The sequence below is a fragment of the Sphaerodactylus townsendi genome, linkage group LG02 (genome assembly GCF_021028975.2).
Source record: "Sphaerodactylus townsendi isolate TG3544 linkage group LG02, MPM_Stown_v2.3, whole genome shotgun sequence".
NCBI lineage: Eukaryota > Metazoa > Chordata > Lepidosauria > Squamata > Sphaerodactylidae > Sphaerodactylus > Sphaerodactylus townsendi.
Window position 1 is genome coordinate 144021637 of NC_059426.1, and position 20052 is coordinate 144041688.

Sequence of the window (20052 nt, forward strand, 5' to 3'; positions counted from 1 at the left end):
TGTGGTGAAAATATTTATTGAAATAGTTTTTAACAGTCACAAAAACAGCAACTTCAAAGTAACAGACCAGTTTCTGAAAAAGGATACATTTAGACTTCACACAAGTTAATAGCAGAAATGTGATTCAGTGCTACGGCTTAGACAGATATCCTCAGTTTTTAAGAAAAAAAATTCAGTGAGAGGACATAAGCAGTAGATCTGTGCACATCAATTCTGATTTTTGAGGAGATGCCACAACAGACAAACATCCCTTGAGCATTCCCACTCAGATTCCTCATGTTGTAGCTCAAGTGTGAAGGTGACATTTAGTACTTTTCTTCTTAGTCATGGTGCCCAAGCCTTAGTACTACTACAAAGATCTCTTACAGCCCAATTCTGCGCATCCATACTCAGACCCTATTGTGAAACTTACCTCTGAACAAGTGTGCTAAGGATTGCACATCTTAGCTTCCCTAGCTAGGCCTTGGTTTGGCCTCAATTGCCATTCCAATGTTAAACCCCAACAACTGGCCCGTGACACTAACAAGTGTTTAAAATGTGGGAAATGAGCTTGTATTTGCACAGAAATTCTTTTCAGACTCAAGTGTTCATAGCAAACCCCCAAAACTATAATGGAGCTCCTGCTTAAAAGCCTAACTTTGGTTCCAAAGGCCACTCAGCATAATTTATTATTTTCTTTTAACACCTATTAAGGAAAAAGTTCAGTGCAAACCCAAACCTCCCTTCCTGTATTTTGAACACAAATTGATCCAAACATGTGATCGGATACAAGATGTTGGTCTGCTGCCCTAAATCTGTAGCAATTTGGCTCTCTTCTACAGCCCACTCTTTCCCATGTTTCCTGAGGAGGCATCTCCAAATTGACTGGAAATATTTAGGATTGCATCTTTAAAATGTTGATTAATTCACTGAGATCAAGCCAAGATTCTGGATTTTAGTTGTAGTTTCTATGAATATTGTCATTAAGAAAACAACCCCCCTTATCCATAAGGAATAAGGACGTGGTTTACAGACATCTTCAGCACTATGCACTTTGTTATCTGCTTTACAGATCATCTTTCTTCAAGAGAAGAAAACTGTAATTTCATCATGCTGAGTCTGCTCCAGACAAGATATTTAGAGCCTCATTGTGTATTTTTTAAAAATGCACACAGAGTTTGCTTGACAGAAGTTACTTTTATTTTCCGGCGGGGGGTAGGGGGGTGGGGAGCACAGCAAACCACAGAGAAAGCAAGGAAGGGCTACCCAAGCACACAACATGCTTGAAGGTTAGACAGAAAGACTGACCCACTGATTTCCTCAAAGATCAACAGATGAGGCACGACAAACGATCCAATAATGCATGGATTTTGATCCTGGTGCTGGGGTGAAGCACTGTAAGATGACATTGTGAAACAAAACATATAGAAAAGTGTCAGGGGATAAATGGTATCTCAGTAGATCCTCCTCTGTGGGCCTTCCTCACCTCATGCTATTTAGCCAAAATAAACACTTTAGGGAACTATCACCTTCTGCCTTGGTCTGCCTCACCTGTCTGTAGCACTAGAGCCTGCAGCTGACCTCCAGAGGAAGCCATGATCCATCAGGTGCTTTCAGGAGAACATAAAGTGCTCATAAAATGGAATTTAACCTGACTACCATTTAAAAGAATATAGAGCAATTGATACTGGTGGATCTCCCTAGAGTAGGGATTCCCAAAGTGGGCAGCACCCCCCCGCCGGGGGCGGTGGAAACATCAATGGGGGCAGTAAGGAATTTGGGGTGGAGGGGGTGGCAGAGAACTTTGGGGTGGTAGGAAGGTGGTGCAGGGGTTCCTGGGCTAGCTGGCAGGAAAAAGGTTTTGTCCTGCCATCTTGGTGACTGGTGAGTTTTAAAGGAAAAGAAGCAGTATTTTCTTTGCTGTATAGCTGGGTCAGGGAGGGGAGTCAAGGCAAACAGCCTCATCGCTGCTGCTTTGCAAGGCAATATTTTTTTTGTAATAGCACTCTCCTGGCTGTGTAGCCCCAGGAGGGGGGGGGGGCAGCATAGCAAACAGCAAGGATCTACATAAATTGTACATCCTTACTCTTTGCCAAGTGATCCAGAATTTATGTACATTAAAATGAAGGATGAATCCAGTCTTCTGAAGTCCTTTTCAAATAATAGCATCATTGTGTATTCTGATCAAACCTGGAACAGGTTGAAAAAAATGTCAGGGTGTAGGAATGCCTTTAATCATCATGGAGGTACCAAGGAATCTACTTGGTCAAACTTCATTCCTGAAGCTTTGTGACCATATAGGACTTCCTTACTTCAACTTATGATGCAACTCAGCACTCAGTCCTTCAAAAGTTACTTCCTCATCTAACACATTGCTGTGTTTCCTTCTTATGATCTTATAAAACTGATACAATCAGTAGTATCAGGAAGCTGTACACTAGTTTATACTGCATTAATGAAATGTTGATACTGCATTAATGAAATGGTGTAGCATCTTCAGCTGCAAGTATAAGCACACTGAGTTTATGTGCAGTTTGATTACCTATATTTATGCTTGATATTCCACTTTGGCGAATCTTTTCTCAGTGGGTCTTTAAAAGTAATCAATGTGGCTTAGCTGTGGTGACAGTTTTGACCAAATGACATTTAATTTCTGACATTTGGAAAGTTTTAGTCTATTTCATTTTTTTGTTCAGTAGTAAAACAGAAAACCACATGTGTTTTAATCAAACATTTCCTGAAATCTAAAAAAATATATAGTTAGAGCCTGTGTAGGAATAGGAACTGATGGTAGTAATCATTTGATTATTAAAAAGATTAATGCACCTTTTCTGGAAAGTGCAAAGCAGCTTTGATTCTCCCAAATGTCCAATACTTCTCTTCTTAGATTAGCCCCCATTTACCTCTCTAGCTTGCTTTTCTAGCACACAGTAGAGAAATGCAATTACAAAAACCTGTTCAAATGACATGGATAACTCTGCTTAAAATGGCCATGTAAAGCACATATATATATGGAATATGCTTTTCCCACTTACTGCAGTACTATCAGAACTGGTTTTCCGCTAGAGGAAAGGAAATAAGCAAATAATCAAGGACAAACAGAATATCCTTAGTTACCAATTAGGCTACGAAGGGGGGGGGGGGTCAGATATAACAAGGCTCTGTACATGAATTGCTATACATTCTTCATTCCATTTCAATCCTGCTAATCCTTCACAGTACCCTATGAACGTGGCTAAGGTAATGTTTTCTCAACTGCATCAGGGCTTCTGTTTGGCTGTGCAGATTTACAATGCTTTGGTGATGCTGTCAAAGCAGTGTTGGTTTTATTCTCTCTCACAATCCTCTTTCCCAGTGTATTTTTTAAAAATTACTTCTCTTATCTCCTGCACTTGGGTTTCCTCTGCGTGTGGCTCCACTTCCTGCAGTGGCCCTGTTGAAGTTGGCTCCATCCTCACTGTCAGCCAGAATAGCAAGAACCAGTTCTCTCTTCCAACATTTGAAAGACTTCGGTTTTTGCTCCCTGAGCCTTCTTTTTCCCTTAAAAATAAGAGTTAACTGGGACCAACTGTCTCTTGCAAAGATATCTGCTTTGCTATATACATAATTCCCCACATCCAGCACAGCACACCAGGTCACAAGAGTATTACCAGGCATCTTTGAAGCTAAATTCTTTGGCTTTACACCTTCCCTTGCTAAATCTGCACCAGCAAAAGACAGGTGTATTCACAGCAAAAGCAGCCCCTGGGAAGGGTACTATGAGCATTAGCTACAATCATGCTGCGATACAAGCACAAACAATACAAAAAAGCAAATGCTTTTCAAAAAAAGCATTATCACATTTGAAACAGAAATCTTCATAAATACATTTACCAATCCTCTGCTAAAGAAACATATTCGGCCCAGTAGGCAAACTCTTTGTTAGCTTTTAGAAGGTCCCCCATTTGACTACAAAGGAGAAAAGTTTGCGCCCTCCTATACCTAGACAGCCTAGTGACTGGAAAAACAGGTTTCCAGTTGAGGTCCCATGAAGCTTAGCCTTTAATTCAATTTCTTGCCTTCCTCCTTACTCTTTAGATGTTTGCCTCTCTGTTTCTTCTTCTCTCTCAGCTCATCCTAGGTATGGTAGAGAACCCTCCACTGACTCAGGGCAAGATTCTAAAACGATCCTTGTCAAGCTAGTAGGAGCTGTCTCATTCCTTGTCCTCAGCACCACACAGGAGAGAAGAGAAAAAGCAGCTGGCCCATGTCCAAGTTGGCTGGAGCCATCTCAAATCACTTCCTTTCCACTGGAGACTTTTCCAGGGAAGGGGAACACCCTGTTGTTATACTTAGCCCATCTCTTGGGGAAGAAGGCTACCAAGTCTTCTAATCAGCAAATAAAATTATGTTCTTGTTTCTTGAGTGGGCAGAAGGGCATTTCACCTGCCAATGTCAGGTCGATCCACTTGTTCTTCTGCATGCTAGTAACATGGGGGAGATGTCCACTACCAGCTGTCCACACCCACTGTCTTCTGAAGGTAACTCTGCCTCTCAGATGGCAATTAAGAAGCAGTCCAACTGCCACCCTAGTCAGATGGGAGGAGGCTGTCTGAAGGCGAACAAATGCCTACTACAACAAGACTTTACAGTTAAGAAAAAAATATCACTATCTGAATACCCCTCCCCCCATAAGACCTGAGCTATGAACGACAGGCAATTCCACTGCCATCTTCTGAAATGCAACAGGTAGCTATGTTGTATTTGCTGTGTTAGGCATTGGCAACTAGTGTCTGAACAACTGCACAGGGGTGGAAAGAAAATGATTAAAGACCCGAGATCTTAAACTAGAAGATCTTATCAGACCCTTCAAGGGGCACCAAAGAACTTACATTCCACACAAATTAGGCAAAACAATGCCTAAAATAAAATGAGGGGCTATAACACTGCACATGCATCGTCATCATGCTCTATCACTGGTTCTGTCTTGTACATTCCTTCACTGGAGTCAGTGTGGGGGTCCTCATATTCCTCTACATAACTATCTTGCGATTGAAAATGCTTGCTCCAGGAATCCCAGGGCACTGCATGGCTAAAGGGGATAAAGCATAAGAACTTTTATAATATTCAAGCTATAAATATAAGAAACAGCTTTTTCCCACCTTGAGTATAACTGATTGATTTTTGTGAAATTAATCTCCCTTGAGTTGCACTAAAACTATAATTAATCAAGGTGAAACTACTGCGATTTGGGGTCAAATTATAGAATAAGAGGGATTTTTGGTTATAGATGTGGCCTCTGAATGTCAACTTGATGAGGAATTTGGCACTCCAACTGAGTTTGACACCCTTAGCCTGTATCCATAGGACAAGCCAACTAAAAGAATAAGTATATTAATTAATTAAGTATATTAATTAATTAAAAGTATATTAATTAATTAAAAGTATATTAATTAATATACTTAATTAATTAAATATATTAATTTCAAAAGCACAGAGGTGGGGGGGCTTTGCTACTGAGAATTTTCCTACTCATTTCCATAATCAGAATGATCTGGTTTATCATTCCAACTTTCATGGTGGCTTTCCTACATTATTTAAGAATACAAACATGCTATTTAGACTCTCTTCACGCAACATGTGGAGTTCAAATGTATCGCAGCCACTGCACACCAGCTGTAGCGTGCAACGAACATGCTGCAGTTGTTGGAGAAACAACACTGTCAATAAGGGGAGAGAAGACAGGCTGCCAGAGACTGAGACGGCCTGCATCTTAGAAGATTCCCATAGACAAAGCGAAGCAGTGTACAGCAGCAGAGCAACATCACCAGACAGAGTTCCACAGACTACGTAAGCCATTGTTTCCAGAGATCTATTAGCAGTTAGAACAACAGAAGATGACAGTGTTTCCCTTCCCTCCCACACCCCTCAAAAAGGCATACTTCAGTTTCAGTCCATATAAGTGCAATAGAAGGAAAAAGCAGACCCCTGAACCTGGCATCCAATAACCTGCTTGCTCTACTAAAAAATCCCAGCTTGTCGTCTGCCTAAAACAGACCAGAGCTGCCAGAGATCAGCTGAACTGCTAAAGGAGTGAGGCAGAGCAGAATGAGCTCATCTGCACATTAGCATAGAGGCGGGTGTCGAATTCAGCCAGCAGGTGGTGCCAGTTAAGAGACATCAGTCTTGGTTGGCTTTCCTTCTTTTGAGGCACCTTCAGTCACACTCACTTCCAGAACCACTCAGTTCTTTAACTGGTATAATAAACGTGGAAGAAGAGAGTCTTGTTGCGCAGGAGGGAGTAAGAATTGTCAAATTTGAGCAAGTAGATGCCTTCCCCTGGATAATCATGTCTGCCTACTTGCACTTCCTGGTGACTGTCTCGCCGGTAGACGGGCATGATCTCCCCATAGCGATTCCGCAAATAGCTTTTGGAGCCCCTTTCCACATCACCAACAGGAATAGGCCCTGAAAAGGGGAAAAAACAGACCAAGACAATGTATCCATCAGTGATAGTAGTCAATAGATGGTGCACTGGAAGGGTGAGATCATCAGTTTAAAGGCAGCTACATGAAAAGCACATTATGCTACATACTTGACTGATCTTCAAATTATCTGCTACCAATGATGCAGGTACCACACAGAATTCAACATCTCAACCTTTCCTACATTATACAAAAATAACTCCCACTAAAAGTAGGCAGTTCATTCCCGCCAAACATGTTTTGAATTAAAACATTTGGATTACACAGTAAATGAATAAGCAATACTTGATTAATGTTTTCAATTCTCTATGATGGTTAACTAGAAAAATGGTGATTCAAAGGCTATGATATTCACTCTTTTTCAAGATGATGCACAACAGCCATTTGTTTCATCAGGCCAGTCAAGAGTTTTGACAGTGCTGTGGATGTTTTACTTTTCACATTCCTATTGATGCACCAGATTATGATCCAAAGTAGGATGCAGTTTTACTGCTGAAACTATGGCAGTGCCAAATGAGTAACCAACTAGGAACCACACAAAATTGGCTCTATGCTCACAAGAAGACGACACAGCATATGAGTGTATAGAAAGCTGTCAGGTGTTCAATGACACTGAAACTGACCTGCCTGGTTTGGATAAATGATTGAGACTATGGTCTATACTGCTGCATATAGCTTATTGTAAGTAGAAACCTATTATGTAATTTCTGCACCACTTAATGTGTTAATGTTAATACTTATGCTGTGCTTTAGTTCTTTCTGGTAATTCTTGACTTCTAAAATCCTAATGCATTGGTTACTGAATGTCCCCCTTGTTGACTGTACTGATTCACTACATTTAATCCTACTGGTGTTAGTCAGGAAAGGGTGAGGCACCAAATTTAGTAACATAAATTAGAAAAATAAAAACTGCACCTTGAGTACTTGTGACAAAGTCAGACTATAAATAACAAAGAAATAAGTGCCGGTAAACAGAATTTTATTAATGCTGTTGGCTTTAGAAGTTATTGACATGTTTTCACTTTGTAAAACACCTTAAACACATGTGTGGGGAAGAGGGGGGGGGGGGCAGGAAAAATCTAAATAAATAAAATTTGCTGACAGAGGCATAGTACAAAGGAAAGATCAGTCCTGAAGGGCATTTATCATTTGGAGCCTAAAAATGTGGAAATTCAACCAAGAAAAGTATGAACAATTGCAAATTACAGGGTTTATGATACCAATCTCATTGCTTTGCCCCTTGTATAGTTTGTCACTGACCTTCAAACTCTTCTTCTTCTTCATCATCTTCATCGCTTGATTCACTAACTTGTACAGTAATGGCAGTACTAGTGACAGGAGTCCAGTCAAAATAGACTCCAAAGCCAATGTCATAATCTTCTGTGGCAAACTCCCAGCACACACGCTTCCCATCGGGATGGGTTGGCACCCGGACTGTTACGACTTCGCCCCGTTTCACTACCATGCGGGCATTCTTCTCCTTTGACATCTTTGTTTTGAAGTCCCTTATCTTGGCACTTGTCCAGGTAGTGGGAGGAATTAGGGGTGGGGGCAGAGCTAAAAAGAAACAAGACGGGCTGGGACCAAATTCACACATGCCACAAGGATCTTTTCAATTATCCTACTGTCAATGTGTAAATATAAAAAGCAGAAAGGCAGTTTTACATCATCTTGTATCAGGGCTCTGCATCGATTGACGGCCACGCAACACCATGTGCAGTCACTTTCCTGGCTTCTTACTCTTTACAATGCATTGTGATCACAGCCTTTATTGACTTTTTATTAGTTGGGGAGGGGGGACTGTTCTGTAACAGAATCAGGTGTTCTAGTTGTGAGACTGCCACCTTTCAAATGAAAGAGAATGGTTTTGCCACCTTGTATCACCAGAGCTTTTGAGCACAACCTTGACCACTTTCCATCCTCTTCATCTCTCCATACTCATTCTCAAACTTTCTCTGTGCCACCTGATATAACTTTTCTAGTTCACCTGATTCAATCCATAATGTATCTCACAGTGACACAGTTGTGCACCTTCTTTACTGGCCATCCAGCCCAAGCTGGAGCTCACCCCATATGGAACACACCATGGGAAAGCTTCTGTCTACTTAGTGCATTTTTATCCTGCCTTCCGGCAAGGTGCTCAAGGCTGAATACATGATTCTCCCTTCTTTATTTTATCTTCACAAAAAGCCTGTGAGATTGATAGAGTTTAATGTCAAACTGGAGATTTGAACCTGGGTCTTCCAGAATGTAGTATGACACTCTAAGCACCACTCTGCCATGGATTCTGGCAGTACATTGGCGACAGATTTAAATCGTCATCAAAACATGGAGTGGGTTGACCTGCCGGGCTGAAGTGTTGTTTTAGGCAGCACTTTATTACCTAATTGGCAAAAACATCCTGAGTGAAAGTTAGCTTTGATCATCTGCCCACCCGGTACCCCGCCCCACTGATCAGAAAATGGAACACCATCTCAGCTCTGTGTCTATTTTGACTCCGTAGCTTTAATTCCCTGAGAACTTCCTGCTCTGCCATCATGCTTCAGTCATGTACTTTTCTGGAAGCTCAACTGGATAGTTTCAGTCCAAGACAATACAAGAAAAGTAAAAAGAAAGAGCTCTTCAGCAGAATCCACACATCAGTTGATACTATTAAATGAAAAAAGAATGAAAAATAATCTAATGCCCAGCTTTCCTGTTCTGTCAGTTTTGCTTTCAGCACTTGCCATACCCTGTAGGACAAATGAGCACTAAAATTACAAGTGTTTGGCCGCCAATCAGGCCAAGAGGCAGTAATGCAATCATGCTTCTTACCTTTCTTCTGCTCACCCAGCAGGTCTGAAGTCTCCAGCTCTGCTGAAAGGACATCTACTGCACCTGTGTATTCAGACTGTATCATGACTATATCGCCTGGTCCTTGTGGGGTAGGATACTTTGTCATGGGAACTACAGCCTCCTATACAAAGAACACAAATCTCCTTAATATCATACCAATGTCTTCAAAAAGTCCATCTCTCTAATAGACTAGATACACTGTGTTTTCTATCTCAAGCCGCTATTTGCCCTGTGTGACCCTCTTCTCTTTTCTTATTTATTCGTTTATTGGTTCAATTTAATATACTGCCCACCCCCAGAGGGCTCTGCTGTGGGAGAAAATTAGTCTTGTAAGCCAGGTGAGGGAGAAGGCATGCAAGCCAGGTGAGGGAGAAGGCATGCAAAAAGACTGAACAGAAGCTATACCGTCTGCACCCCACTTCATGGCTTCGATTTTTAACAGTACAGGCTGGCTGCTCAATGAACTGTCACCAAAATTGCCCCTCCTCATTCAAGCACAGATCTATTGAATAAAAAAGGGAGGTTGAAAAGAGAAATTCTAGAGAAGTAGCCATGTCAGTCTGCTGCCAAAATAATGAGAGGATTTGGGGCACTTTAAAGATTAAGGCATTTGTTGTGGCATAAGCTTTCTTTCGCCACAGCCCACTTGTTCAGATGCATGTTCCAGCACAGGGCAGGTTTTATATACAGAATTATCCTGTGCTGATATTTTGATAAATGCATTCATTGCAATACATACAACACTACCCTGACATTAAAAAGAATCTATTTGGGGTTTTTAAAAAATGTCCTGAAGCACCAGCCTGAAATGTATATTTGAAATCTTAAAGCCTCCAAGGGGAAAACAGCAGGAGATAAAATTAATTGTTTCAAGTAGTAAAACACTGAGAAGAATTTAATTTTTTTGAACTGTTACTCCAATCTCATTTTGACTTTGCTTTAGACTAATATTTCCACAGTGCATCGACTTTCACCTATAGAGTTGATATTGCCGCATCCTCCCTTCTACACCAGCCCCAAATGTCTCCCGATCCTATTCCTGGAGTTCCTGGCAGCGCAGCAACAGGAAATGGGGTGGGTGTGGGGTGCCACTACAGAAGGGTAGGAAATCATGCTCCACAAGCACATTATTCATACCAATGGTAATATTAGTCTGGATCCAAGCGACTACATATAGTGTTCACTTTAATACAGCTGCACAGACCATTTCAGCAATCAGAAAGACTCCAAGATCACATTCGGCCATGTCCACGCATGCCAAATTAACACATAAGAACATAAGAACATAAGAACTAGCCTGCTGGATCAGACCAGAGTCCATCTAGTCCAGCATTCTGCTTCTCGCAGTGGCCCACCAGGTGCCTTTGGGAGCTCACATGCAGGATGTGAAAGCAATGGCCTTCTGCTGCTGCTGCTCCTGAGCACCTGGTCTGCTAAGGCATTTGCAATCTCAGATCAAGGAGGATCAAGATTGGTAGCCATAGATTGACTTCTCCTCCATAAATCTGTCCAAGCCCTTTTTAAAGCTATCCAGGTTAGTGGCCATCACCACCTCCTGTGGCAGCATATTCCAAACACCAATCACACGTTGCATGAAGAAGTGTTTCCTTTTATTAGTCCTAACACAAACACAAACTTGTTCTAGTTAGTATTGCAAACCATTTATGAAGTTGCCCTCAATACTATGTCAACACCTCATTTGCAATCACTTTCCCGGGATTTTTATGCTATAATTAGCACCTGATAGTATAGGTTCAAATTTCTACCAAGATGTCTGTTTGTACAAGCTACAGCTATTCAGAGAAATGTTCCTCCATACCTCTTCCACTTTGTCACAATTTTTAAAAACACATATTGTAATGGTGTGTAGCATCTATCTTTTTACAGAGCAATCCTAGGCATATCTACACAGAATCCCACTCATGTCTCTTCAGTGTTTACTTTTTGGAAAGCATGAAGAATTCCTCCTTTCCTGTTAGACTGCCCCTTTTCATCTTGGTATGTTTTCTAACTTTTTGGTCATCCTTACTGGACATAATCCTACAGAGTTAGCTTTTCCAGATTCCTTTCTATCTCTCTTATTTAAAAAACTTGCTGTTTTAAAAAACTTGCTGTTTTAAAAAATTAACTGTCTAAAAAGAGTTTATGCCTAGTTGAGCATAAATCTGATGCACTAAAAATTACTATATGGAAATCACAAATAGCGGCTCAAGTATCTTAAGAGGAAGCATGCACTTAATATAAACAGGGTATGGCACAAACTTCAGGAAACATATTTGCACTTTACAGCAAGGGTGAATAATGTATTTGGAGACAAAAGACATAAACACAACACATAAAATCCCCTACCTACCTCTTGCTGCTCGATTTGGTTGGCTTCCTTTCTTGCTACATCTTCCTCTTTCAGATCAGCATCACCACTTGCCAAATCCTTCGTACCACCCCCATTCACAGATGATCCATTTTGCAACCTCTCAGAGAAAGACAGCACATCAATTCAGAACGTTTTAAGAGCATGCAGCAGACAGGCAAAGCATGTATAATTGAAACTCCAATTCAATCAACTGGAAAGGCTGATAAAAGCGGTCAAAATAGAACTCAAGATACTAAGCAACATGGTTTCTCTAATGCATGTTTTTCACTGTCACATCTAATTGAATCTCTCTTAGCGTGAATCATCTGTGTTATATTCCCTTAGGTAGCGAAATTCAGTCCAGCTGAACCCATCCAATAATCCTATCACAGTGGGTGATTCTGTAAACACTGGTGTAACAAATCATGCCCTCCACAGAATGAAGTAACCACCATGCCATAATTTTGTTAGGCAAAAACAGACACCAGAATAATTTGATACCTCTGATCAAACCACTCCAGATTTGAAAGTGAAGTTTTCATAAAGAAATTTTAAAAGACTGAAACCTTATTCAGTTCTCAAGATGTATCACACCAGGCAAAACTGAGAGCTAACTCTAGTAATAGGTTGCAGCACGTTCATGTCCATGCGAGCTGCCTCAAGATCTTCAGGACCTCAGGCAGATGTTTTCCTAAGCCCCGCCTACTGTATGAGAACCATTCAAGACTGAACCCAGGCTCTTCCACAAGCAAACACGAGTATTCTAGTGCTAATCTATTGCCCTGCTCAGTTGCAAAGTACCAAAACTCGATCTGGTTGTTGGGAGAAGTTGTATGAAAACAGAAGAAAAGCTCACAAATGGCTGAAAACAGCAGAATAGTGCCAGCTTCTTCTCCATTCATTTCTAACCTACTCATGTAAAATTATGGCCCAACAAGAGGAGGTTACCTCATGGATATTGCAACTCATCCAATTGCCACTGCTGCAAATTGTGTTTGCATGATTTCTCTGCCTAGGAGAGAAACATGACCTAGCTGCAACGTACAAAAACAGAAATCAAGAGTTAAAACTGCACCCTGGGAAATTTAACAAAATCCTAATGTTTTATAGTTGAACTTTGAAAAGCCCCAGGTGAGATTATCTCCGAGATAAAACCTAGTAGTGACAAAGGTGGGGGACCACCTCATATCCTTAAACTGGTTCAATTATACATTTACTCTAGTGAGGTTTGGGAGGAGACACATGAATAACCCCCTTCCAGAAGGTTATATATATAACCTTCCAGAAGGTTATATATAATAAAGGTTATATATAATAAAGTTGATCAAAGAGATGATAAGAAGTGTATTACAATAGAATTAGGGAACATGTTGACTGTTGAGAAAACTCAGCAATGAAGGAATAAGAGGGGAAGTCCTCCTATGGATTAAAAACTGGTTGAGAAACAGGAAACAAAGAGTGGGTGTAAATGGGAAGTTCTCACAATGGAGAGATGTCGGGAGTGGTGTCTCCCAAGGATCCGTTTTGGGACCAGTGCTCTTTAACCTATTCATAAATGACCTGGAAGTAGGGGTGGGTAGCGTGGTGGCCAAGTTTGCAGATGATACCAAATTATGTAGGGTGGTGAGAACCACAAAGGATTGCGAAGAGCTCCAAGCTGACCTTGATAAATTACCAGGGGGTGAGTGGGCTCAGAAATGGCAAATGCAGTTCAATGTAGCAAAATGCAAAGTGATGCAATTATAGGGCAAAATTTTAAACTTCACATACATCGCTTACAGGGGTCTCTAAAAAAGCATTCAGTCACAGACCAGGAAAGGGATTTAGGCGTCTTAGTTGATAGTTCCATGGGAATGTCAACACAATGCATGGCAGCTGTAAAAAAGGCAACTCTATGCTGGGGATAATTAGGAACAGGAATTGAGAATAAACTGCAAAGATTGTCATGCCCTTATATAAAGCAGTGGTGCGAATCTGCGACTTGGAGTACTTGTGGGCGTCCAGTTCTGGTCACAGCATCTCAAAAAAAGGATATTGAGGAGATAGAAAAAGTGCAGAGAAGGGCAACAAGGATGATTGAGGGATCTGGAGCACCCTTTCCTATGAGGAGAGGCTGCAGCCGTTTGGGACCTCTTTAGTTTGGAGAGGGAGGCGGCTGAGGGGGGATATAATTGAAGTCTACAAAATTATGGCATGGGTAGAAATCAGTTGACAGAGAGAAATTTTTCTTTCTTTTCTCACAATGCTAGGAACCCAGGGGCATTCATTGAAAATGCTGGGGGAAGGAATTAGGACTAATAAAAGGAAACACTTCTTCAATGCGCTAAGAACGTGGTGATTGGTGTTTTGGAATATGCTGCCACAGGAGGTGGTGATGGCCACTCAACCTGGATATAGCTCTTTTAAAAGGGCTTTGGACAGATTTCCTATGGAGGAGGAAGGTCGATTATGGCTACCAATCTTGATCCTCCTTGATCTGAGATTGCAAATGCCTTAACAGACCAGGTGATCGGGAGCAACAGCCGCAGAAGGCCATTGTGTTCACATCCTACATGTGAGCTCCCAAAGGCACCTGGTGGGCCACTGCGAGTAGCAGAGAGCTGGACTAGATGGACTTTGGTCTGATCCAGCTGGCTTGTTCTTATGTTCTTAACATTTCTGCCTATAAGTATAGTGGGAGATACCCCAGCATGACAGCAGAACTAAAGGCAATACAAAATAATTCCATGTGATTTTTAAATAGCACCCAGTTACAGTATGGACAAATTGTCATATGATTAGGGAACCTCTTTAAAATGTTTTCCGCTTCAAATGACATCCAAGCTCTGTTATCCAGGAGCAAAAAGAAAACAACAAAATGAAACTGGACAGATTAGCTCATTAGTAGTCATATAGCCACATCAGTGACAACATTAGAGGACCCCATTAGAGTAAAGGTCTCCAACCTTTTCCACCCTGTGGATGCCTTTGGAATTCTGATATAAGGTGGTAGGTACACACAATTAAACGGTTGCCACAAAAGGCAGAGTCAACCACAAATGTCAAGAAATGAGGTCATGCATACCTAATAGTAACTCTTCAACATTTCAGGCAAAAACTCTGTTTAACATGAGTTACAATTAACATAAAATTAACTCTATTAAAATGAACCTATTGTTTAAAAATACAATTTCAGTCACACAGTGAAGACCGTTGCACTGTGGTGGCAGCTGCTACCAAGCAACTTTTTAAAAACTCTGTACTACCAATCTAATCCCCAACAGCCAATCAGAAGCCCTGCTCAGCAAAAGCCCCACTTAGGGGTTACATGAGAGGAACTGGCAAGCACCCACGAGCACCATGTCAGGGATGCCTGCATAAGAGGTCATCAACATGGCCCACTGAACAGCTTCACATTCTGCTGAATAAACTGCTCAGTTTTCAGAGAAACTTTACTGTCCCTTTGTACTCTAGCACACATATTAGGCTAGTTAACAGGACTTCAGTTGTTCTTGGTCCTTTCAGACGAGTGCTGAAACTTCCTAGAAATACTGGAGCTGTTTAACATTTTGAAGAACAAAATTAGTCTTCAGTGGAATTAAAATATAGTGCCTGAAACTGTTGTTTCCTTTTATTGTATTCAATCAATTTTAATCAACTTTCTGGTCCATATTGCATACTTCAGTATTTGGCTGTGGTCTTGAGTACTCAAAAGTTCTTGAAAATAAAAATATTTCACTATATGCTCTAAAAGTTAACAGCAAATTAGTCTAGGGAACCTCTTGGGAAAGAGTTCCGGCCTAGCCTCTGCTTATCATGGCATACACAGAAGGGTTTTCCTAGCTCAGTCAAAACCCTTGAACATCTAGGAAAGGGCATTTGAACTGTAGCTGGAAGCCAACCACCAACTAATGAAGAAGTGATTTCAATCTACCACACTACTGGTTTCACAGGCATCAGAGTGAGGATTACCTCAGATAACTTTAAAAAATAACACTGTGCTCCAATCATGAGGAAATAAAACAAACTCTGACTCATTTAACTAATCTTTCTTTTTAAAGCACAGTTGCACTATATGCAGCATTGCCGTTTTAAGTGCTAATAAATAGTGCCTAAGTGCTACTGAAACACATCAGCAAAAGATCAGGTTTCCAGGTGGACTTTAAACAATGTGTGTTTTTATCTTGAGGGGAAAAGAGCAGATTGCCAGATCTGTGCTTCACAGAAATGTATGGTAGAGAAAGATGTTTCTTTCCTTCTTTGCTCCTCTACCATACTTCAGATAGGACTGTACCACTCACGTATTTCCTACCTGCATTGTAAAGTATCATTCTCTGAAATGGCAGGTGTTTTGGATGCAGGTTCTGACCTGTGAGTTGAATCTTCATTCTCTAAAAGACAACAAAGAGACGATTAGTCTTGATCTTGTACTATGTGAAGAGCTCTAGCTAACATCCAATGTTACATACAAGAAGTCTTTCAGGCAGGCAGCTATTTCACGAAAGGTTCTTAACACAAAACTCAAAAATTGCACTGAAAATTAGAGCCGAAGAGCCCTAGAGAACACACCAGCTTACAACAATCTCGAAAGGGGATGATGGAGGTAAAACATATTTTCAAGTGTTTACATTCCATCCCTCACCCAGATAAGTGGTCCCCAGGACAGCTGACATTAAAAACAATTAAAATCAAAGCAAAACAAATTTTAAAAATATCAAAGCACAATAAAAGTATCAAAAGGAGAAAAAAGTGCAAAAGCACAAAAGAAAGGAACGTGTAGAATAAAAAGATTTAAATTGATACAAAATATATTTTAAAGCAACAATTAAGCAACAAACAATGAAAAAATCCACAGAGAAAATTAAAGAAAATACATTGCTTAAAATGGGGTTTCATCCAGCACTGGAAAGGCATCAGATGAGGTGGCAGGGAAAACTCCCAAAACGGGCCCTGCATCTGAAAAGGTGCTGCTACCCACTGGCACCTGCCTCACCTTCAAAAGCAAAGACAGACTGAGAAGGTCAAGCACATTTATATGTTTGTTAAGCACCATTTTGGAGGATGGGCAAGCACATTTATATGTTTGTTAAGAGCCACACTTATCAGAACCACAATTTAAAATGTATGCACTACTTCCTTAACCTCTTACAGGAAGAACGCAGGCAATGTTCAGATTACACAAACTGGTACTGAACAAGTTTAAAGACACAATTAAATGCTTACTGAACCTACAGTGTTGATAGGTCTGGCTACTGAAAGCCCCAGAGTTGCAAAAAAAAAAAAGACAAGGCAGCTCCAAGAAAATGTTCTGAAGTCCCATGACTGTTCCCTTGAAGCAGTATCATTGGGAGACAGTGGGAAGGAAAAGATAAAGTCACTATTTTCAGTGGAATTCAAGCCTTCAAAGTGAGGGACACCAAGAGTGTGTGAACTATTTCATGGTCAGGTGTGGAACAGTACTTGAATGAACCTATCATCTTTCACAAGGAATTGAGCAAATCAGTTTTTGTGGAATTTTGCAAAATTGTTTTCAGTTTTACAGCCTTTGTACAGGACTACTTTTTAAGCATCCAATGGTCTCTGTGCTGCAGGTGTTTCTGATAGCAGCTGTGTCTTCCTGCAAGTGAGTAGGAAAGGCAGAGGAGCAAAGGTCTCATTCATGAATCAGTGGGACAGCTCCCAAACTGTTGAAAATCAGAAATGTTAATACAGCCAGAAGCATTGAAAGGATAATGACGCAGGTTTAAAAACAACTACAGGGAGGTCAAAATCAGGGATGTTTTCAACAATCAGACACACCTGAGAATCATACAAAGCCATGAATCACATGACTGGATGACCTTCTCTCGGAAAGGTAACAAGACGACACTATCATGCTTTCCACATAAGAACAGGCTTGTATAGTTTCCCTAATACAGCACAGCAGCAATGGGGCTTCCACACAATAGGTTTTTTAATCAATGATTTAACAGTGTTACATTGATATACCATTATATCAAAATACAAATCAAGATCTCTGAGTTCCCAGCTTTCGTTGTTTTTTTAAAACAGCCAGTTCATTTCATTGCAGATAGCTTTTCCCCATATCTCACAAGGAAAGCCGCTAGATATTTACTTTCTTAAATGAAAACTGGGAACTCGGAGAAACTGATGCATATTTTGGTAATTTATTATTACATCAATATATATTTTGGTATAACATAAAACACTATTAAATCACCAATTAAATGAAAGAGGAAATTGCTACAATGGGGGAAATGGCTGCTGTGTAGGCTGAACTAGGATAAGTGAGACTTTTTTGCCCATATGGCAGCCACCTAAGGCCTTGCTATGATCTTCCACAAAACTTTGGAGCAAAGCAGGTTTGAGAGCTCTCAAAAGAAAATTCGGGGAAAGCTCAGCAGGTGCTTAAAGGCGCCTTGATGCTGTGGGGAGCAAAACCCACCTCCCAACAGGATCAAATGTAGGTCATATAACTCATGCATAAAAACCTTGTATGTCATTAAATCTTTTCCTTTCGAACAGAGACCAGGCAGAGATCAGATGGCTATAAACTAGAGGTGATTACAACACAGACAAATTACATTATCCTGTATATACTTGTACCATATTTTAATGTAAATTTTCGGGTAGAATTTGGAAACAAGTAATGCTGTAGGCCTTGGATGTGAATAGCAGTGAAGAAAGGTGGTCTACAAACATTTTAAAAATAAAAATACATTTCAAGCATCAAGGATCAGATCTCAGTCATAAAAGCACAGCTCCATGGTTAATACCAGAGTATACTGTGCACTCTATCAATATAAAAGAAATGAGTTTGCATCTTTAAAATGTACTTTACATCCTTGTGTATGCTTTGTTATTTTGTACTATTTATCTTGGTTTCCATCATTCAGCTTTTCCAAAATAGTTCCTTAGCAATTATTAGACTGGAAGGAGGAGAAAGAATGGAATAAAGTTCAGAGTACTTTGTATAGATTATTTTGTAATCTTTACAACAGCTCTGAAAAATAGACCAGTGCTATTATCTTTATATTAGGATAGAGACTGAGAGAACAGAAGCTTGTCTAAAGATACCAGTTGAATTCATGGCCAAAATATTATTTGAAACAGGAATTTTCTGGTTTGAAACTGAGCTGTTACAGAGATTATCCCGCTAGATTAAATATCATTCCTGTTATACTCAGTTCTTCTCCTGTTTAGGATTTTCCTGATATTTTCTTCATGTTCTTAGGAGCTATAGGAGCTAGAATTTGCTTTTAAAAATACTAATACATCTAGGACACCGATTTCTGCATTAAATACCAAGCTGCACTAGCATTCTGAAGGTGGAGAATTAAAGGATGCTGGAGACATGCCCAGGATATTCTATGACTGATCTGGCTTTGCCTACCAGATTCTGCATTTGTTTAGTACTTCTGCTCACTCATGGGACACATACATTCCAGATGGTGCATCCTTTAGCATAATTTGCTCAAGACAAACCAGCAGTTGCTAGTGCTTAACACAAACACACGCATATACAAGACTTTGGTGGGACTTTATATTTCAAGCATGAAATATCATAACAGCACACTCCCAAGCAAAGTTACACCCTCCTAAGTGGAGGAACAGCTGAACTTTAAATCTTTCAAGAGTTACAGCTTGTGCAAGAAACAACAATTAATTGTTCAAAAAGTGTATAAAATGGACAAATTCCTATTGTTTCCTGAAATGAAAGGAATAACACTGATTCCTAAAATGCCCACAAAACTCCACAAAGGCTTGACTCTACAAAGGAGCGATCAAACAACCAGTTTCCAAAATGGCCTGCGAAAAATAAATTCTGATGCTTTTTCTTCCTAGTACTGTAAAGTAATTTGGGGGACCACTTTGCTCCTTTGCCCAGTTTTATAGACTTTTGTTCAGCAGCTTTAAAAGAGAAATGTTTGGCAACCCATTATCACAAAGTTTCTAATGCAATTATTCCTCTCCTATTGTGGGTTTCAAATTTAAAAAACCCATCTTGCAAAACTGATGAACTGCTCAAACTGAAAAACAAACAGCTCAGAAAGGAAATCTTTTATCAAACTTAATGGATATTACAGATAAAACTGGGCAAGTATAGATTTTGGCATCACTATTCAACTACCCAGGATTCTGTGAACTCACTTTTTAATTACAGAAAGCACATTCAGTGTTTTTATTCCTGTAAAGATAAGGTTCAAAATGTGTGGGAAGTAACTAGCAAACAAAGTACCAAGGAAAAGTATAGAATAGGAATTGCAGTGGAACAGCAATGGGTTTTTGGTACTGTTTGCATAATCAGGGTCACAGAATGTGGGGTCCTCTTTGGTAGAGTATACATTTGGGAGGTTTTGAGGGGGTGTACACCCAATATGGTAATGCACACAACATTCAAATAGCAAGCCACCAACAGATCCAGTGTTCTGAGCATTGACG

At 40.3% G+C, this 20052-nt stretch overlaps 1 protein-coding gene across 1 annotated transcript in view; it reads right to left on the bottom strand.

The window, feature by feature from the left end:
* Positions 1-20052, bottom strand: part of TMED8 (transmembrane p24 trafficking protein family member 8) — a 22934-nt gene continuing 2882 nt past the window's right edge. The window contains exons 2-6 of the mRNA XM_048485004.1: positions 15923-16001; positions 11632-11749; positions 9258-9399; positions 7704-8000; positions 1-6426 (exon numbers count right to left, since the gene is read on the bottom strand). Of these exons, the coding sequence (XP_048340961.1) occupies positions 6209-6426; positions 7704-8000; positions 9258-9399; positions 11632-11749; positions 15923-16001 (854 nt within the window). The 3' untranslated portion in view covers positions 1-6208. The remainder of the gene's footprint in view (positions 6427-7703; positions 8001-9257; positions 9400-11631; positions 11750-15922; positions 16002-20052) is intronic.